Genomic DNA, 20,670 nt, shown 5'->3' with positions numbered 1-20,670 from the left:
GCCCAGAGTTCAGGCCCCATGACTGGTGCGCGTGCGCGCATGCACACACACACACACACACACACACACACACACACTATATAAATATATAAATACACACACACATATATATAAAATGTACGATATATATATAAACTTATATATAAATATATAACATTAACACACACACACACACACACACACACACACGGTTGAGATTATTGTTTAGTGGTAGAGCATAAATACATAAATAAGTAAAGAATTACTAGGTATTAAACTGGAGACTACCTTTTGAAGATTTAAGGAATGAAGAAACATATAAATAAGAATTACAGTTTCTTTTTGTTGTTAGTTATGGGGCTTGAACTCTGGGCATGGGCTCTTTCCCTGAGCTCTTTTTCTCAAGGCTAGTACCTTAGCATTTTGAGCCACAGCCCCACTTCTAGTTTTATGATGGTTAATTGGAGATAAGAGTCTTCAAGACTCTTATTGCCTCTGCTGGCTTTGAACCAAAATCCTCATATATCAGCCTCTTGATTGGCTGGAATAACAAGTATGAGGTACCAGCACCGGCTTTTTCTTCTCTTTTTAGTCTCTTCTCTTTTGATTCTGGAGATCGAACCCAGGGTGTTGCACTTTCTAGGCAAGCAACCTTGCTACTGAACTACATCCCCAAAACAGCAACTGCAGGGCTGCGAATGTATAGTAGAGCACACAGACCTAAGCATAGTAAAGATTTGTTAACTGTTAACAATGTCACTTCTGGGTGTTTTTCTTGAATTGCTTACCAACTTATATTCCCATTATAAGAATGTGGAGATGTTCTTTTCATGTTTTTGTTTTTTGTGGTTCTTAGGTTTGAACTCAGGGCCTCAGTCTTGCTAGATGGATGCTCTACTATTTGAGCCCACCCCCAGACCTGTGGGAACTTGGTTACATTTGTTCCCGCACTTAATTTGTCTTTTTAACTCTTATTCTTTCAATTTACATTTCTATTCAATTTATCTACAGCTTAATTATGTTTATTCTTTAGTGATGTACTGGGATTTGAACTCAGAACCTCAAGCTTGCTTGCCTTTGCTTGCTCAGACTTGATGCCTGTCTCTTGGAATTTTTGTCCTGGCTGACTTCAAACTACCATCTTCTAGATCTCAGCCTTCCCGAATAACTAGTATTACAGGGTATATGTTTTAGGCAACTGATTAAAATGGTTTTTGTTACATCTAGTTTCTATTACATTAAAGAAATTATTTCTTCAATTATATGAGATTTCATAAAAATACAATGAAAGTTGAATTATTAGTGAGAACTTATTATTTGAGTCATCTTTATCATTCCTCCTTGATTTATAATATATTTTGGTATTATAACAAACCCATTTTTCATTTGTCAGATGCATACTTCTACTGGAGGAGGGTTTTGTGACTGTGGAGACACAGAGGCGTGGAAAACTGGCCCTTTTTGCTTAAGTCATGAGCCTGGAAGAGCAAGTATTACAAAAGAGGTAGGAATGCTTAAACTTACTGAAATTAGATAAGATTAAACTGTTATGACTTCTTTTTAGAATTCCAGTATTTTGTTCCAATATTTAAATGTAAGTAAGCTTTTTTTTACTCCAAAGAATATAAAGATTTGGTAAGCTCTCTCTAAAGAGGGAATGAATTCACAAAAACTAAATTCAGGATACTTGTTAAGCAATGAAATGAATCAAATAATACACTGTTTATTCTTCTTGATAAGAATATGTATAAGCCTGAAACAACAAAGAAAAGCAATAAGTATATGAATATATAAATAAAGTAGGTGAAATTGATATCTTTTACTTGCAGAAAACTTGAGGATTATGGGCAGGCATTACCACACTGGGCAAAGTGATTATTTTGAATAGATAACATTGTCTTCCTTCATTCATACAATGAGACTAAAGGAGGATATTCTTAGGATCATAAAGGCTCAAGAGATGTGAGCATATGATCATATAAAATGATATTTATCAAAATGAACTCCAAGAAGTAGAAACAAGAGGTTTGGTTATTTTGCTTCTTTTTTTTTTTTTTTTCCTCTTTGTCACTGTTTTTGAGTTCTGTACCTTTTGCCTTGTATATAAATTTATCCATTTGATGGTGGGGGAGCACAGAGTAATGGTGAACAAATGCAACAGTGATACTCACTAGATACTATGCTGAAAATGAGCTACACAATTTGTGAAGGGAGGGGCGTTGGGAGAGCAAAACTGAGGTAAGAGGTGACATTGTTCAGAAAAAAATGTATTTATTATCTGACTTATATAACTGTTACCCCCCTACATCACCTGTACAATAATAATTTTTAAAAAGATTGTCTTCATCTGTTTATTTGTATACAATTTTGGTTAGCCTGTTTCTCTCTGCTTTCTCATAGAATCCACGTTGTCCATTGAATGAAGAGGTAATTGCTCAAGCCAGGAAAATATTCCCTTCAGTGATAAAATACATTGTAGAAATGACTATATGGGAAGAAGAAAAAGAATTGCCTCCTGAACTGCAGATAAGGTGGGGAGAATGAGCGAAAGGGCTAGGCTTAAGTGATGGCTATTTTGCAAAGTAGGTGTTGGTTAGATGTTTTTGTTGTTATTTATTGCTTATTATTATGAAAAATATTTTGGAGCTTATCTTGGGAATATATATATGTATTTATATATAATATATATTATATATATTTATATATATATATTTTTTTCGTTTTGAGGGGTTTGAACTCAGGGCTTGGGCACTGTCCCTGAGCTCTTTTGCTCAAGGCTAGTGTTCTACCATTTTGAGCCACAGCACCACTTCTGGTTTTTGAATGGTTAATTGGAGATAAGAACCTCATTGGGACTTTTCTGCCTGGGCTGGCTTTGAACTGCAATCCTTAGCTCTCAGCCTCCTGAGTAATAAGGGTTACAGGCATGAGTCACCAGCGCCTGGCTTTGGGAATATTTTTACATGTTTACATGAAAAACTAGAGGAAAAACAAGGAAAAGGTGTAAATCTTTTTAGAAATTTTGTATTGGTGAACTTAATCTGAGCCATCGCCCTGCCCAAAACAGGACTCTTGTTTGAATATCATTGTGTTAAGTAGGTGGTACTAGTTTTTGGATCTATGGGTGTGAGAGCTATTCTCTGTCACTGCTTATCAAAGAAGTTTAACCCTTCTGAGCCTATTTCCTACACTCTAGAAGTCTGAGAAAATGTCTGTAAAGTTAGAAGATCAACAGAAAAGTCATAAATGACTTCAGGCTGATTATATATGTAAAGCCCATGGCAGCTGTTTTCACTACTGAATTGTGCTCTTTTTAGAGGTGAAAAAGGCATCATCTTCTCAGTAGGATTAAGAGGATAAGTGACCTGTCTAAGGTCCTGAAGCTAAACTGTGAGAGCTGCTATTTACATACACTGAAAACAAAACAAATGGTTCCATAACAATAGGAGATGAACACAAAAATAAACACAATAGAATTCATCAGAATCTAAGCATTTATAAAATCTGATATACTATCATTGCTGGCTTGAAGGTTATGAACCTGAGGCAGATCTCCCTTTGTCTAAATGGAAGATAAGCAAAAGTTAAGAGTGGCCTTTATGATACATTACTATTGAAATGAGACTTCTGAAAGTAGTAAGGAAAATTGGAGGGGAAAAAACATGGAAAAAGTAATATTTTTATTAATGTTTTTATTTTATTTATTTTTTTGGAGGCTACATCTCAGTGTGTTGGCCAGGCTAGTCTCTATCTAGTGAATCAAGTGATTCTTCCTTCTCAGCTTCCCTAGTGGCTAGAACTACAGGCACGTACCACCATGCCTGGATAGTTTTTTAAAAAAATTCCTTGTTATTAAAACACTTAAAATCATTTAGTGTGTCAGTATTACAGTGTTACAGTGTTTCCCACATGTTTTGCTGTAATACAAATGTCATATGCTACTTTGTTGTATTTTTAATATTTTCCTTTATTTGTTGCAGTATTTACATATATGTATCTTTTTATTAAAAAAAAAAAACCAGGGAGAAAAATGAAAGATACTACTGTGTCCTTTTCAATGATGAGCATCATTCCTATGACCATGTCATATACAGTCTACAAAGAGCTCTTGACTGTGAACTTGCGGAGGCCCAGTTGCACACCACTGCCATAGACAAAGAGGTTTGTGGTTTCTGTTTGGTTTATGCTGGTGCCCTTTATTAGCATCTTGCTAGTTAGGTGCTCACTGGATTCTTGTCATGTGCCTTAGCATTGTGTTGGTATAGCTATCCTCTCTATTTATTCCTTATGGCTTAGTAAAATGGTTCGAATTTTTATTTTTATTATTTTAATTTTTTTAGTTTTTTTATTTTTTAATTTTTTGTTCATCATGGGGCTTGAACTCTGGGCTTGGGCACTGTCCCTCAGCTCTTCACCCCAAGGCTCTACCTCTTGAGCCACAGCGCCACTTCCAGTTTTCTAGTGTGTGTTTTTTTTTTTTTTTTTTTTTTTTTTTTTTGGGTCCAGTTGTGGGGCCTGAACTCTGGGCCTGGGCGCTGTCCCTAAGCTCTTCAGCTCAAGGGTAGCACTCTACCACTTGATCCACAGCGCCACTTCCGGCTTTTTTCTTTTTGCTTATGTGGTGCTGAGGAATCAAACCCAGGGCCTCATGCATGCAAGGCAAGTGCTCTACCACTGAGCCACCTTCCCAGCCCCTTTCTAGTGTTTTTTTAATTGGAGATCAGAATCTCACGGACTTTTCTTTTCTTTTCTTTTCTTTTTTTTTTTTTGCCGGTCATGGGGCCTGAACTCTGGGTCTGGGCGCTGTCCCTCAGTCTTCAGCTCAAGGCTAGCACTCTACCACTGGAGCCACAGCACCACTTCCACTTTTTCTGTTTATGTGGTGTTGAGGAATGGAACCCAGGGCCTCATGCTTGGAAGGCATGCACTCTACCGCTGAGCTACCTTCCCAGCCCCTCTCACGGACTTTTCTGCCTGGGCTGGCTTTGAACCGTGATCCTCAGATCTCAGCCTCCTGAAGCTAGGATTATAGGAATGAGCCACTGACGCCCGGCTGAATTTTTATTTTATATTTTAAAGTTTCATAGTTTTAGTTAACTCTTTATTAATTTGTCATTCTAAATAATTAGAAAGTTACTGAATATATTTAACAAAGCATAAGTAAAAAGTATCATCTTGGACTGTGCAGGTGGCTCAGTAGTAGAGTGCTTCCTTTGCATGCATGAAGTCCTAGGTTCAATTCCTCAGCACCACATAAGCAGAAAAAACCGGAAGTGGCACTGTGACTGAAGTGGTAGAGTGTTAGCCTTGGCTGAAGAGCTGAGGGATAGCACTCAGGCCACATGACTGGGGGGAAAAAAAGTATCACCTTACGTTACTCTCTTCCTAAAGTTTATTGAATTTATTAATCGCTGGAGTTATGAAATGTTCATCATTTTTCAAGTTTTTAACCTGATTTGTTTCTTACTTTTAGAATAAAGCAGTTCTGTAGTGTAGCTTTTATTTGATATGCATTCAAAACAAATGGTTCTGCAGGAGGCACAATTGTCTATAAGGAACATTAACTTAATTTATGCTTTTTTTTTTTTTTTGGTCAGTTGTGGGGCCTGAACTCTGGGCCTGGGCACTGTCTTTCAGCTCTTCAGCTCAAGACTAGCCCTCTACCACTTGAGCCACAGTGCCACTTACAGCTTTTTCTGCTTATGTGGTGCTAAGGAATTGAAGCCAGGGCCTCAAGAATGTAAGGCAAGCATTCTACAACTGAGTCACCTTCCCAGCCCCCTTGTTTATTTAGTTATTTATTTTTTGTTGGTCCTGAGGCTTGAACTCTGGGCCTGGGTGCTGTCCCTCAGCTCTTCAGCTCAAGACTGTAGAGCACATGGGCAGCAAAGATGGCGCTGAGAGGGGGTTGAGTGGGCAGAGCCTAATTTACTGTAGAGCACATGGGCAGCCAAGATGGCTCTGGGAGAGAGTAGAGTGGGCAGAGCCCAATTGATCTTCCGATCAGTGCCTAACAAGCTGTGAAGGCTCAGGTGCATGATAGGGTATGACCTTGACAGTGATTGGTTCCTCTTCCTCCCTTGCCATGCCACCCACCCTTTTTGGCTTTAAAAAGGGCTGCTCTCTGTTAATAAAAGAGTTTTCTACCTGCCGGATTTGGCTCCCCGCTGTGTCTGATTGTCTCCCCGGCTGAGGGAGGCTGGGGAACGGGCAAGCACCACACTTACCTAGTGGGACCTACGAAGACCCAACAAAGACTACCACTCTCACCACTTGAGCCACAGCACCACTTCTGGTTTTCTGAGTGGTTTATTGGGGATAAGATTCTCACAGACTTTCCTGCCTGGGGTTGGCTTTGAACCATGGTCCTTAGATCTCAGCCTCCTGAGTAGCTAGGATTACAGGCCTGAGCCACCGGCGCCCAGCAAGGCCATAGAACTCTTATCTCCAATAAACTATACCAGAAAACTGGAAGTGGTGCTGTGGCTCAAGTGGTAGAGCGCTAGCCTTGAGCTGAAGAGCCGAGGAACAGAGCCCAGGCCCATAGTTCAAGCCCCACAACCAACCAAAATTTAAAAAAAAGAAAAGAAAAAGGAAAGGGAACATAAGAGAAAAGAGAGATAGGAAAAGAAGATAAGGAAAGAAAGGAAGAAAAAAGAATTACATGTGCTAAAAATGCTTAAAAGAACATTTCTAGTACCTTACAATAACAAGTTAGGCCAGATATTAGTGTCTGTTTTACTCTTTATACAGTGTAGTTACAAGTCATAGAAGAAGCTTTGAAGATCAATCAGGCGAATTTTCACCTTCTAATTGAACAAAGTAGTCTACTTGGGTCTTCATAGCTGTTAATAAACTTGTTTATTCAGAAAATTTGAACAAAGGCATTAACAAATATTCACCACATTGTCTGTCTGTCTGTCTGTTCAGTGTTGGTACTGAGGCTTGAATTTAGGGACTGGGTACAGTCCCTGAGCTTTTTTTGCTGAAGGATAGTGCTCAAGGCTAGCACCCTACCACTTGAGCCACAGCGCCACTTCCAGCCTTTTCTGTTTATGTGGTGCTGAGGAACTGAACCCAGGGTCTCATGCATGCGAGGCAAGCACTCTACCACTGAGCCACCTTCCCAGCCCTCAATATCTTTTTTAAAGGAATGTTTTTGTTCTGCTATAACCTTTTGTTTTGTCCTGCTATAGCCTTGTATTTTGCTGATAAAATACTAATATTTTATAAGATGGCACAAAGCTGAAGACCATTCAAATTATATATCTTTATATTGAGAGTCCAATCTCTAAAGAAATGGCCCTCTAACTTCTGTGTGAATTCTTTTTTTGGTGGGGGGGGGGGTCCTGGACCTGGTGCTTGAATTCTGGGCCTTGGCAATGCCCCTGAGTTCCTTTTGCTCAAGGCTGATGCTTACCACTTAAGCCACAGTGCTACTTTTGGTTTTTTGGGAGTAATTTATTGGAGATAAGAGTCTCATGGACTTTCCTGCCCAGGCTGACTTCAAACTATAGTCCTCAGATCTCAGCCTCCTGAATAGCTAGGATTATAGGTTTGAGCCAACTAGAGCCAGCCCTGGGAATATTTAAGAGTTTGTTTCTCTGTTTGTTGGACAACTCTCATTCTTAAATTTTTTTCTCCCCTATATTCAGTCCAAATCTGTCTCCATGTATTTTTAGACTGTTGTCTTTTAGAGCAATCCAAGAAAAGATCTTGTGCTTGCAGATGGCATCCTACCAAAGAGCTTAAGAAACTATAACTCCTTACTTCTTATGCCTGTTTTTTTCCATTTTCTTTAGCTGTTTGTTTTGAGATAGTAAGCTCATTCTGATCAAGCTCATTTCTTTCTTTTCACCCCCTCCTTTTAGATCAGTGCTAGCTTGTCAGTCTGTTCAGGAAACATGTATACAGGCACTTAGAGGAAATACCAAGAGTCAGATTGTTCTCTTTCTTCAAAGGATTATTCTCTGCCATTCTCATGAAGAAAATACCCATTCAATAGACTTAAAGCATGTAATGGTGTTCTTTTGCAGCCCAGGTTTTGCTCTTACATTTAAGGTTAACATTGCAGACTGTTAGAAACAATCTTGGGGGGCTGGGAAGGTGGCTCAGTGGTAGAGTGCTTGCCTTGCATGCATGAGGCCCTGGGTTCAATTCCTCAGTACCACATAAGCAGAAAAAGTGACACTCTGGCTCAAGCAGTATAGTGCTAGCCTTGAGCTGAATTGCTGAGGGACAGTGCCCAGGCCCAGAGTTCAGGCCCATGATTGACAAAATAAATAAATATATAGTAAAAAATAAAAATAAATAAAAATAAGGAAAACAAAAAAAGAAACAATCTTGGTATCAAGATACATTCTTCCTGCAGCATTACAGTGATACTCATGATTCCAGAACTCTGGGAACACCTATCAGTATGGTAAACCTACTCCCCAGAGAAGAGTTAGCCTTGATGTCTTTCTGATGGAATGGAGTCAATATTTAAATGATTCAAAATTGGTGACTTGTTAAGTATGTGGGCTATATGTTACTTACTGATTATAGTTATCATTCTACTTCCTTCATTTTTTTCTGTATTTAGGGTCGTCGGGCTGTTAAAGCAGGTGCTTATGCCTCTTGCCAAGAAGCAAAGGAAGACATAAAGGTAACTTTCTCCATTAAGACAGAGAAAAATTTAATAAGAATATGTCCTAAGAGCCCAAAGCAAGCAGAGCGATCTTATTGTTAAAGTGGTTTGATGCCCTAAGTAAAGATAGGATCTGGGTACTTTGACTGAGTTTGGAACTACCATGGTTGTGTGATTCATATTTTTGAAGATTAGATCACTTGGTTAAAAGCAAAATTTATATACTTAAAAAAATTGTTCCTTTCATTTGTAGAGTCATTCAGAAAATGTCTCTCAACATCCACTTCACGTAGAAGTATTACACTCTGAGGTTATGGCTCATCAGAAATTTGCTTTGCGTCTTGGTTCCTGGATGAACAAAATTATGAGCTATTCAAGTAAGCTTGCAGCCTGTTTATATTGTTTCAAATAAAATTTTTGTAGTTTTTAAAAAATTTTTGTAGTTTTTAATGGCTATACATTTTTAATATCATTGAAATTTCATTTTCTGTCTAGTGTTCATTTTGATTGCTTTCCACTGCATTTCAAATATATAAATATCCAGTAATATCATTTTTTGTCTGGAGTCTTTGATGTTGCCACAATTATTCTTGACATCAAACACAGGAGCATTACTGTTAGTCTTTTCACATGTTATTATAGGAAATATACTTTGAGGATAAAATCAGTTTAAAATTACCTGACATACATTCTTAGAAGTTAAAATATGTGTCTATCTATAGGTGAATTTAGGCAGATCTTTTGCCATGCCTGCCTTAGAGAAGAACATGGCTCTGAGAATCCCTGTCTCATAAGCAGGTTAATGCTCTGGGATGCAAAGCTTTATAAAGGTAAGTAGACTCTTAGTTATGCTATTCTCCAGGGAATCAAAGGATTATGACTTTTACATTAAATCAGTTATTAGTCTATCATTTTGATTGATATGCTAGTATAGGTTAAGGAAGATTAATCAACTTGTATTTTTCTGGGCTGAAAACCCAGTCCATGCCTTTTGATTACAGTATCTTTTCATCTAGCCAAGACAAGCTAAAAGAATGAGTATAATTTTATGTAGTAAAGCATTTGTTCAAGCCATGTTTTCATTTAAAATATCTAAATGAAGAGCAGAAAGTAAAAGATGGATGTGAAGCTAAAGTATGAAAAATAGAATAGTTTTGCATGAAACAGTGAAAAGAAATGAAAAAGTTTGCAGAGGAGTAACATAAATGTTGCAGAGAAAGTAAATAGGCACTGGTGGCCTCACATCTGTAATCCTAACTACATAAGAGGCTGAGATTTGGAGGATTAAGTTCAGAACCAGCCTAGGCAGAAAAATCTCCAAGGCTCCATCTCTGAAAAAACTGGCAAAAAGTCAGACTGGAAACATGACTCAAGTGGTAGAGTGGCAGCTTAGCAAGCAAGTTAAGCATGTGCGAGACCTTGAGGTCAAACCCTGGTACTGACAAAAAAATAAATAAATACAGCAAGCCATGGTGGCTCATGTCTGTAATCCAGCTATTTGAGAGGCAGAGATTATAGGAGGACCCCAGTTTTGAGGCCTTCCCTGGTAGAAAGTTAGCAAGACCCTATCTCAACAAATAAAGCCTGGATTGGTGGGTGGTTCATGTCTGTAATCTCAGCTATGCCAGAGACATAAGTAGTAAGGTTATGGCCTAAGACACACCTTGGGCAAAGCTTGAGATCATATCTAAAATAAAAGCAAAAAAAGGCTTGGAGGGCTGGGAAGGTGGCTCAAGTGGTAGAGCGCTTGCCTTGCATGCATGAAGCCCTGGGTTCGATTCCTCAGCACCACATAAGCAGAAAGAAAAAAGCCAGAAATGACGCTGTGGCTCAAGTGGTAGAGCGCTAGCCTTGAGCTGAAGAGCTGAGGGACAGTGCCCAGGCCCAGAGTTCAGGCCCCATGACTGGACCCCCCCCCCTAAAAAAAAAAAAAAAGGCTTGGAGTTTGGAGGGCATGGCTCAGATGGTAGAGCAGTTACTAGAGACTTTGAGTTCAAACCCTAGTGCCACCACAAAAAAAAGGCAACATGGTAATACATGTTTGTATTTGTTTTCTGTGTGTTATGTTTTACTATACTAACTACTATTCGTGGTTGCCCTTGAGATCTATTAACATGTGAAATATTCTTAATAGTATTTTACCATTTCTAATGGCTGGGATAATTTGTTTTTCTTTGTTGATATCCTATCATCCCTGCTTCCCAAATAACCTATAGGTGCCCGGAAGATCCTTCATGAATTGATCTTCAGCAGTTTTTTTATGGAGATGGAATACAAAAAACTCTTTGCCATGGAATTTGTGAAGGTAATTGCTCTTCATGAATAAATATCAGTAAACAAAAAAAGTAGGTAACTTTTAATAAATGAGACAATAAGAACAATGGCTTCATGGTGATCATAAAGAATTTTATCATTAACTTCTTTTTTTATTAGCTTATATTAGTTTGTTACACACATTTGCAACATATTCCAATCAGTCTCCCCCTCTCTTATTGTCACCTCTCTCTGCCCTCCTTCTTCCTTTCCAAAACAGTTTCAACTTATTTCATTGTTCTGTATTCATAGTTGCAAATAATTGATTTGAACAGTATTCAACCTCTATTCTCCTGTGGTTCATTTCTTTTTCTTTATTTTATGTTACATAAATCTGTTCACGGATGGTATTTGGTAAAATGGAAAACACAGTTTAGGCCTAGATCCCAAGAACCAGCAAAGGAGAGTTATTCAGTCACATGTATATTCATCCCTATTAATTAATTATTTATTTGCCTGTTAGTAAATTTTGTTTTTTGGGGGGTCCGGTCATGAGTCCTGAATTCTGGGCCTGGGCGCTGTCCCTGAGCTCTTCAGCTCAAGGCTAGCGCTCTACCACTTGAGCCACAGCACCACTTCCAGCTTTTTTCTTTTTGCTTATGTGGTACTGAGTAATCGAACCCAGGGCCTCATGCATGCAAGGCAAGCACTCTGCCACTGAGCCACCTTCCCAGCCCCCTGTTAGTAAAATTTTAACAGTAGAGAAGTGACTACTCAAAGGTAATAGCTGGAAAGAGGAACAGATGTGATACTAGTGGGAGGCAGGAAGTAGATTATAGCAGTTACAATTAATTGAGGCTAATTCCAAGATTTGTAAAATTTAGAGCTTTTGTATATTGGGCTTGAACTCTGGGCCTTAGTGCTATTCCTGAACTCTTCAGGTCAAGGCTAATGCTCTACCACTTAAGCCACAGCACCACTTCTGGTTTTCTGGTGGTTTATTGGAGATGTTTCACAGACTTTCCTGCCCAGGTTGGCTTTGAAACATGATCTCAGATCTCAGCCTTCTGAGTAGCTAGGATTACAGGCATGAGCCCCCAGCGCTCAGCTAACTCCTCTGGTTTTATCTATGGGTTTTTCTGTTCTGTTTTGTTTTCAACAGTTCTTTTGACATTGCCCAACTTTAGTTGAACTCAACTAATTTTTTGTTCTCTCAGATTTTTATTTTGACTGTGATATCTTGCTCTGATAAATAGGAGCTATATTATACTTGTCATCTGATGGATGGATTTATGCTTGCAAATGTTACTAAAATTGAGAAGGTGTTAGTAGTGATATGTAATAGAATCTCCACGTCTGTCTTTCAGTATTATAAACAACTGCAGAAGGAATATATCAGTGATGATCATGACAGGAGTATCTCTATAACTGCACTGTCAGTTCAGATGTTTACTGTTCCTACTCTGGTATGTGTGATATCGCTTTGCAGTCTTTCTAAATGTTTTTGTTTCATGAGAATTTTACTTAATGCCGAATCAAAACAATGTCAAAACTGCTAAGTTGTATTAATTTTATTTGTGCAGTTTGATACTCAATGGCATCTGCATGTGAATGATAACCTTTGTGGCATCTAAGAACCAAGCGAGTGGGTCTGGGTCCTGCCCTTTGCCCCTCCCCTAGAGGTGACATCCGTAGCAGATTTCTCACTGTAGTAATTCCTAAGTTACTATATGATGTAGCATTGAAAAGGAGCACTGCCTTTTCAATACCATTTCTTAAAAAACAAAACAAAACAAACAAAACTTGTAGTTATTGTTTGACGTAGATACATACAGTAAGGAAAAACCAAGGAGACAGTGTGCGCCCATCAGGCACTGCTGTGCGATGGCACTGAGGCCTGGGAAGAGAATGGAGCATCCGGCTTCCTTTTTGTAGAACTTCTGTACCTGATTTTTTTCTGGGCACTTTAGTTGACTATGCCTACTTTAGCCTTTTCAAAGGGCCAGAGAAGACAATGGGGAAAAGAAATTAGGTGAGGGTGGGAGATGAATGCCAGAATAGGGTTAATATGATAGTAATTGAGAAGGAGATCTTTGATGTGCTCTTCTTATGATTACTAATGACACATATTTATCAAGATGACCTGTAAAATGGGCTAAAAGAATCTAGATAGGTATTTTTTAGTTAATAAGGGTAGGAGACTTATATTTTTATTTTATTTATTGATTTATTGATTTATTGTCAGTCATGGGGCTTTATCTCTGGGCTTAGGCGCTGTTCCTCAGCTCTTCAGCTCAAGGCGAGTGCTCTACAACTTGAACCACAGCGCCACTTCTGGTTTCTTGAGTGGTTTATTGGTTCCTATCCGGGTTGGCTTTGAACTGTGATCCTCAGTTCTCAGCCTCCTGAGTAGCTAGAATTACAGGCATGAGCCGCTGGTGCCCAGCTTGAGACTTCTATTTTTAAAAACTAACTTCTCAGTAATAGCTACTCTCTAAAACTAGGATTGTATTTCATGATCAATATGGATATTTATTAAAATATTTATTGCTGAGGATAGGAGGATGGTATCTTATGCCTTTAATTCCAGCACTTGGGAGGCTGAGGCATACTGAGACTTAGCCTCAAACAAAAAAAAAACTACTGACCAACCATACAAATGGATAAATATATTTAGTCCATGCCATGGTGAATTAATGCTAAAGACAGTATTCTTAAAATATTCTTCAGGCTCGACATCTTATTGAGGAACAGAATGTTATTTCTGTCATTACTGAAACTCTGCTGGAAGTTTTACCTGAATACTTGGACAGGAACAATAAATTCAACTTCCAGGGTTATAGCCAAGACAAACTGGGAAGAGTTTATGCAGTAATATGTGACCTAAAGTAAGTTGTTCCCATCAAAAGGTGAGGGCACCTGTAAACACATTGTGTGCTTATTTGCTCTGCCTTATGACCCTAAACTCTGATTCTTGTGGTTATCTAGGATTCTCCTTGCAAATGATGGCAAGGACAAATAACAGTGATTGCATCATATAACACAGTTGTATGTCTGTATCACAGGAGTCCTACATCTATGGATTAAACCAACAATAGATTGAAAATATTTGAAATATATCTTAGGTTTATTTGGTTCTTTATTAATTGCCAGTCCTGGGGCTTGAACTCAGGGCCTGGGCACTGTCCTTGAGCTTCTTTTCCTCAAGTCTAGTGCTCTGCCAATTGAGCCACAGCACCACTTCTAGTTTTTTCTGAGTAGTTTGTTGGAGATAAGAATCTCATGGACTTTTCTGCCTGGGCTGGCTTTGAACTGCGATCCTCAGATCTCAGCCTTCTGAGTAGCTAGGGTTACACATGTGAGCCATCGGCGCCTGGCTAAAATACCTTAGTTTATATTCAACATGTGTAGATGTTTTTTCTTGTTCTTAGTCCTAAAAACATTATAGGTAACAACTTTTTTTTTTGGTCTGGTTGTGGGGCCTGAACTCTGGGCCTGGGTGCTGTATCTTCAGCTCAAGGCTAGCGCTCTGCCACTTGAACCATAGTGCCACTTCTGGCTTTTTTATTTTTGCTTATGTGGTGCTGAGGAATCGAACCCAGGGCCTCATGTATGCAAGGCAAGCGCTCTACCACTGAGCCACCTTCCCAGCCCCAGGTAACAACTATTAACATGGCATTTATATTGTTTTAGATATTAAATTATCTGGAGATGATTTTAGATAACAGAAGGATGTTCACAGGCTTTATACAAATACTTCGCCTTTTGTATATCTCAAGGAGAGGTGGTAGAATTTCCACTCCCCTACTAATACCAAAGGTTATCTGCAAATACCTTCAATGAAAGCTTGTGTGTGTGCAAGTGTGCAAGCACGCGCGTGCACACACACATGTGTATGCTAGTACTAGGGTTCTAACTTTGCTTTTGCACTCAAGACTCACACTCTACTATTTGAGCCACAACTCCACTTCCAGCTTTTTGGTCGTTAATTAGAGATAAGAGTCTCATAGACTTTCCTGCTGAATTGGCTTTGAACCACAATCCTCAGATCTCAGCTTCTTGAGAAGCTAGGATTACAGGTGTGAGCCACTGGCACCCAGCTAAAATAATAATTGTTAATGATTGCATCCTGAGAAGTTATTCCATTATAAACATTGTTCATATTGGCCTATTGTAATATTTTCAGCCTACCAAAAGCATTGTTCTTGCTAAATTGTAGCTAAAATGAGTTTATCTCTTAAAAATCTGGAAGTAGGGCTGGGAACGTGGCTCAGTGGTAGAGCACTTGCCTTGCATGCATGAGGCCCTGGGTTCGATTCCTCAGCACCACATAAGCAAAAAGAAAAAAAAGCCAGAAGTGGTGCTGTGGCTCAAGTGGTAGAGCGCTAGCCTTGAGCTGAAGAGCTGAGGGACAGCGCCCAGGCCCAGAGTTCATGCCCCACGACCGGACCCCCCCCCCCCCAAAAAAAAAAAATCTGGAAGTAGGAAACTGATTCAAATCTCCTAAGCCTGAACAGATTTCCACTGGTCCTTTGGATGCTCTCTGTGATGAGTCCTATGAGATGTGTACTGTGTTCATACAGAATTGTCTATGACAGGCTGGGCTAACTTGGGTCAGTGTTTATTTATTCAAATTAAACTCTGTGGTAGTCAGGTTTAGTTTTGATCTTTCCCTTATAGAGCATTTCTATAATTTGTTAGTTGTATGTAAAATAAAGCAAAATAAATAATTCTAGCTCTGTCTAGAGCTTCTAGTTAAAAAATTGGAATGCACAATTTTAATAAGTGAACATTGTATATAAACCAAGAAACTTAGAGAAATTATCTCAAAATAAAGAAATGAAATATTTCTTCTTGAAATTGATAGGTATATCCTGATCAGCAAACCCACAATATGGACAGAAAAATTAAGAATGCAGTTCCTGGAAGGATTTCGATCTTTTTTGAAGATTCTTACCTGTATGCAGGTATGATAATTCTGTAAACCAATAAGAGAAGAATATTGTTAAAAATATAATCCCTGGGACTGGGAAGGTGGCTCAGTGGTAGAGCATTTGCCTTGAATGCTTGAGGCCCTGGGTTTGATTCCCCAGCACCACATAAGCAAAAAAAAAAAAATCTGGAAGTGCGCTGTAGCTCAGGTGGTAGAGCACTAGCCTTGAGCTGAAGAGCTGAGGGACAGTGCCCAGGCCCAGAGTTCAGGGCCCATGGCCGGACCCCCCCCCAAAAAAAATATAATCCTTTCAAGGGGCTGGGAAGGTGGCTCAGTGGTAGAGCGCTTGCCTTGCATGCATGAGGCCCTGGTTTCGATTCCTCAGCACCACATAAGCAAAAAGCATAAAAGCTGGAAGTGGTGCTGTGGCTCAAGTGGTAGAGCGTTAGCCTTGAGCTGAAGAGCTGAGAGACAGCACCAGGCCCAGAGTTCAGGCCCCACGACTGGACCGAAAAATAAATAAATAAATAAATAAATAAATAAATAAATAAATAAAAATATAATCCCTTCAAAAGACTGAAGTATAGTCTTCATTTTTTTTTCGTTTTCTTCTTTCTTAGCAAGTTGTGGATTTCCTAAGAGGAAATTTTATGTAGCAAAGTAGAAATGAGATGTCAACACCAACTCACTGATCCTCCTTCAGCAGATTTTTCTTTATGTCTTAGTTTACTGCTATTATAGTAATGTTTATCAAATGCTTACCATATGGTAGGTGTATAGTAATCACTCCATGTATTGTCCATTTTAAATTTATAACAATCATATGATTTACTTATTATTCTCATGTTACATATACAGGAATGGGAGCTTGTATAGCTAGAAATCCCAAAGAGAGCAGGCATTTGAACTCATGGATTCTAACCTAGCTTAATAACAATGTTAAAATAGTGACTCAGGGAGCAAAGAAAGGCCATAGTTTGATTAATCTTTTCTTGCAGGGAATGGAAGAAATCAGACGACAGATTGGGCAGCACATAGAAGTAGATCCTGACTGGGAGGCTGCTATTGCTATACAGATGCAATTAAAGAACATTTTACTCATGTTTCAGGAGTGGTGTGCTTGTGATGTAAGTTAAAGCCTTGTTAGGAAGATCAGAGTTTTTTAAAGTACTATGCTATTTAATAGTATAGTTTTTTGTAGCTTCTTTGATGTAAATATATATTACTTAAATAATAGTAAATTTTTTAGATATTTTAATTTGTCTTATTAAATTTAGGGGGAAAATACAGTGTTTTATCCTTGTTGGATATAGATGTCCCAGGCTAGTTTTGCTTATTTGGGAAAATTTCCAGGTTAAAAAAATATACTTTTAGCTGGACGCCTGTGGCTTATACCTTCAATACTACACTACTTGGAAGGGGATGGATGGAAAAATCGCTGTTCAAGGTCAATGTGGACAGAAATGTTTGAGAGATCTCTTTTTAACCCATAACTAGTTGCAGTGACACACACCTATTTTTCCAAGCTATGTAGGAGGATAGGATTGGAAGGATCATGGTTCTAGGACAGCCAAAGCAGAAAAGTCCAAGACTTCAGCTCCACAAAGGAAAGATGAATTTGCAATGAATTGAGAAGCCTAAAGTAGGAAGGAAGGTTGCAGCTCAGGAGCATGTCGTGGCAAGAAGTGAAAACCCTATCTCAAAAATAACCAGCAGGGCTGGGAAGGTGGCTCAGTGGTAGAGTGCTTGCTTTGCATGCATGAGGCCCTGGGTTCATTCCTCAGCACCACATAAGCAGGGGGAAAATTTAAAAAGCCAGCGCTGTAGCTCTCAAGTGGTAGAGCACTAACCTTGAGCCGAAGAGCTGAGGGACAGTGCCCAGGCCCAGAGTTCAGGCCCCACGACGGACCAAAAAAAAAACCCAACAAACAAACCAGCATAAAATAGGGCTAGAGGCATGGTTTGAGTGGTAGCTCCAGTTTAGTAGGCATAAGGCCCTGAGCTAAAACCCCACTACCACACTTCTAAAATATGTGTCTGTATTGTTATTTTATATACATTTATTTATTTGAAAATGACTATTAGTACTATTTTACTTTTAAATACTTCAAGAATGGAGAAAGTTTGGTTATATAATCAAGAGGATTACTATAAGCAAACTATTTAGAAACTAATTTAAGAATATAGAACCAGTGTATTTTTTTTTTTTTTTTGATCGGTCGTGGGGCTTGAACTCTGGGCCTGGGTGCTGTCCCTGCGCTCTTCAGCTCAAGGCTAGCGCTGTAGCACTTAAGCCACAGCGCCCCTTCCGGTTTTTGAGTGGTTTATTGGAGATAAGAGTCTCATGGTCCGGATGGGAAGGTGGCTCAGTGGTAGAGTGCTTGCCTTGCATGCATGAGACCCTGGGTTCGATTCCTCAGCACCACATAACCAAAAAGAAAAAAAAACAGAAGTGGCGCTGTGGCTCAAGTGATAGAGTGCTAGCCTTGAGCTGAAGAGTTGAGGGACAGTGCCCAGGCCCCACAACTGGACCCAAAAAACAACAACAACAACAACAAAAAAGAGTCTCACGGACATCCTGCCAGGGCTGACATTGAACCTCGATCCTCAAATCTCAGCCTCCTGAGTAGCTTGGATGACAGGCATGAGCCACCAGCACCCTGCTATGAATGTATTTTTGTAAGCAATGCTTTTAGCTCATAGCTCCCTGTAAACTCCAACTATAAAACCCAGCTTCCCGTTGGAAAAGCAAACTGATTTATTTCTTTTCTAAGAAAATTGACTTGATATAAATCAAATTCTTTACCTTTTCTGGCTTTTATATCCTGTCCTCATAATCTGTTTACTGACAGTTTGTGTGTTCACCATCTTTCCCCTGCCTTTTCTTTTTTTGTTTAATTGATCTTGGAGCTTTTTTTCTCCTCCCTGTGCCCCACCCCAAGGATGGTGCTGTATACATGAGGCACATTTCTGCTTCCAGCTTTTTGCTGTTTTTTGTTTTGTTTTGTTTTTTTGGTGCCAGTCCTGGTGCTTGAATTCAGGACCTGGACATTGTTCCTGTGCTGCTGTTCAAGACTAGCACTCTACCACTTGAACCACAGCTCTACTTCTGGTTTGGTTTTTGGGGTTTTTTTTTTTTTTTTTTTGGTAGTTTATTGGAGATAAGAGTCTCTTGGGCCTTCCCTTCCTGGCTGGCTTCAAACTGTCATCCTCAGATCTCAGCCTTCCGAGTAACTAGGATTACAGGTGTGAGCCACCAGTGTCCTGCTTCTTAATCATAAGAGTGGCTGGCTCCAAATCTTACTTGTCAGATCTCAGTCTACTTATTAACTAGGATTATAGATGTGAGCTGCTAGAGCCTGGTTTTGCCTACTTTTTTTGTCTTTCTAAAGTCTATGCCTCTAACTAGGCCCATGATTACAACTTAATAACCTCTTTTCTGGAATTTACATCCTCATTTATCTCTGCATGTGTTTTCCCATTTTTCTACTAGACTATATCTGAAAAATAAAATAAAAAAGGCCAGCATGTGTAGTTTAAGTGGTACAATGCTTGTCTACCAAGTACAAGGCTCAGTACTACCAAAAAATTTTTTTTGCATAACTTATAGTCTTAGTAATAAATTAGAAAATTTTACTCCTATTTAATAAATACTTATTTAATTAATGGTAAAGTATCTAACTTGTCAATCGTATTTGTATTTTTATTTTCCCTTAAGGAAGAACTCTTACTAGTGGCTTATAAGGAATGCCACAAAGCTGTGATGAGGTGCAGTACAAATTTCTTATCTAGCAGCAAGACAGTAGTACAATTGTGTGGTCATACTCTGGAAACCAAGTCCTACAGAGTGTCTGAGGATCTTGTGAGCATACATCTGCCACTTTCTAGGACTCTTGCTGGTGAGTGATTATTTTTGGTTTTGGCATATTTCTTACAACTTTGTTTTCCAGATGTTTAGAGTAGTAAAACAATTCTCTTTTTTTTTTTTTCAATTCTCATTTTTGTTCTGTGCTCAGTGTGTGCAGACACAGCTCAGATCAGACACTGCAATTCAGGACTGCCATTATTTTTGTCCTTTTTAAAAACTGACACCAGCCAGGCACTAGTAGCTCACCTGTAATCCTATCTACTCACTTTGCAATATGTTTTCTTCTGTTTTTATAGTGTTAAGGTCCTATATTTAAACCTTTTGATTCATTTGAGTTAGTTTTTGTATATGATGTAAATGACACCACATAGTTTTATATTGGTTCTGTTTTAATTTCATGTTAGTTTTAGATAATGTATGAGCACACAATACACAATTACAGAATTTTAAGTGTTCTTTTGGTAATAATGTGTTTCAAACAAGGCATAAGAAAATTTTAGTATAAAATATAATTTCTAAATTCAGCAAATGTGTGTGTATGTCTGTCTGTCTGATTGACTGTGTGTCTGTGTGATGAAGATTTAACTTAGGACCTCATGTATGCTAGATAAAGCACTCTACCACAGAGCTATACTGCTAGACCTGGTACACATACATTTTATAATGTATAAATTAACTAGTAAATAACTAGTGAAAAACTAGATAACTAGTAAACAAATTAACTGGGTTTAAATGCTTTCTTGTTTTTTTTTTTCTTCTTAAAAACAACCAGGTCTTCATGTGCGCTTAAGCCGGCTAGGTGCTGTTTCAAGACTGCATGAATTTGTGCCTTTTGTAAGTGACTATTAAGTATCAATTTGTTCATAGTCTACTTCTAATCACCTCTTAGTTGATTGGTGGGAAAGGTAATGGGAATATCTTACCAACTGAGTAGTAATTCACATTAATTGTAATTTTATAACTATATATTATCACATTGAAATCACAAGGACTTGGAAGTCATCTAGT

General features: G+C 38.7%; 1 protein-coding gene across 1 annotated transcript in view; it reads left to right on the top strand.

The window, feature by feature from the left end:
• Ubr1 (ubiquitin protein ligase E3 component n-recognin 1) overlaps positions 1 to 20,670 on the top strand; it is a 97,514-nt gene that overhangs the window by 19,938 nt on the left and 56,906 nt on the right. Inside the window, exons 4-16 of the mRNA XM_070005914.1 lie at positions 1,373 to 1,483; positions 2,380 to 2,510; positions 4,002 to 4,140; positions 8,564 to 8,626; positions 8,862 to 8,985; positions 9,331 to 9,438; positions 10,825 to 10,913; positions 12,229 to 12,327; positions 13,592 to 13,749; positions 15,729 to 15,828; positions 16,793 to 16,921; positions 19,513 to 19,693; positions 20,435 to 20,496. Of these exons, the coding sequence (XP_069862015.1) occupies positions 1,373 to 1,483; positions 2,380 to 2,510; positions 4,002 to 4,140; positions 8,564 to 8,626; positions 8,862 to 8,985; positions 9,331 to 9,438; positions 10,825 to 10,913; positions 12,229 to 12,327; positions 13,592 to 13,749; positions 15,729 to 15,828; positions 16,793 to 16,921; positions 19,513 to 19,693; positions 20,435 to 20,496 (1,494 nt within the window). The remainder of the gene's footprint in view (positions 1 to 1,372; positions 1,484 to 2,379; positions 2,511 to 4,001; positions 4,141 to 8,563; positions 8,627 to 8,861; positions 8,986 to 9,330; positions 9,439 to 10,824; positions 10,914 to 12,228; positions 12,328 to 13,591; positions 13,750 to 15,728; positions 15,829 to 16,792; positions 16,922 to 19,512; positions 19,694 to 20,434; positions 20,497 to 20,670) is intronic.

This window comes from Dipodomys merriami, unplaced genomic scaffold, assembly GCF_024711535.1.
Source record: "Dipodomys merriami isolate MVZ:Mamm:240054 unplaced genomic scaffold, mDipMer1.0.p SCAF_69, whole genome shotgun sequence".
NCBI lineage: Eukaryota > Metazoa > Chordata > Mammalia > Rodentia > Heteromyidae > Dipodomys > Dipodomys merriami.
Note: the sequence above shows the minus strand (reverse complement) of the source record. Positions and strands in the feature narration are given on the sequence as shown.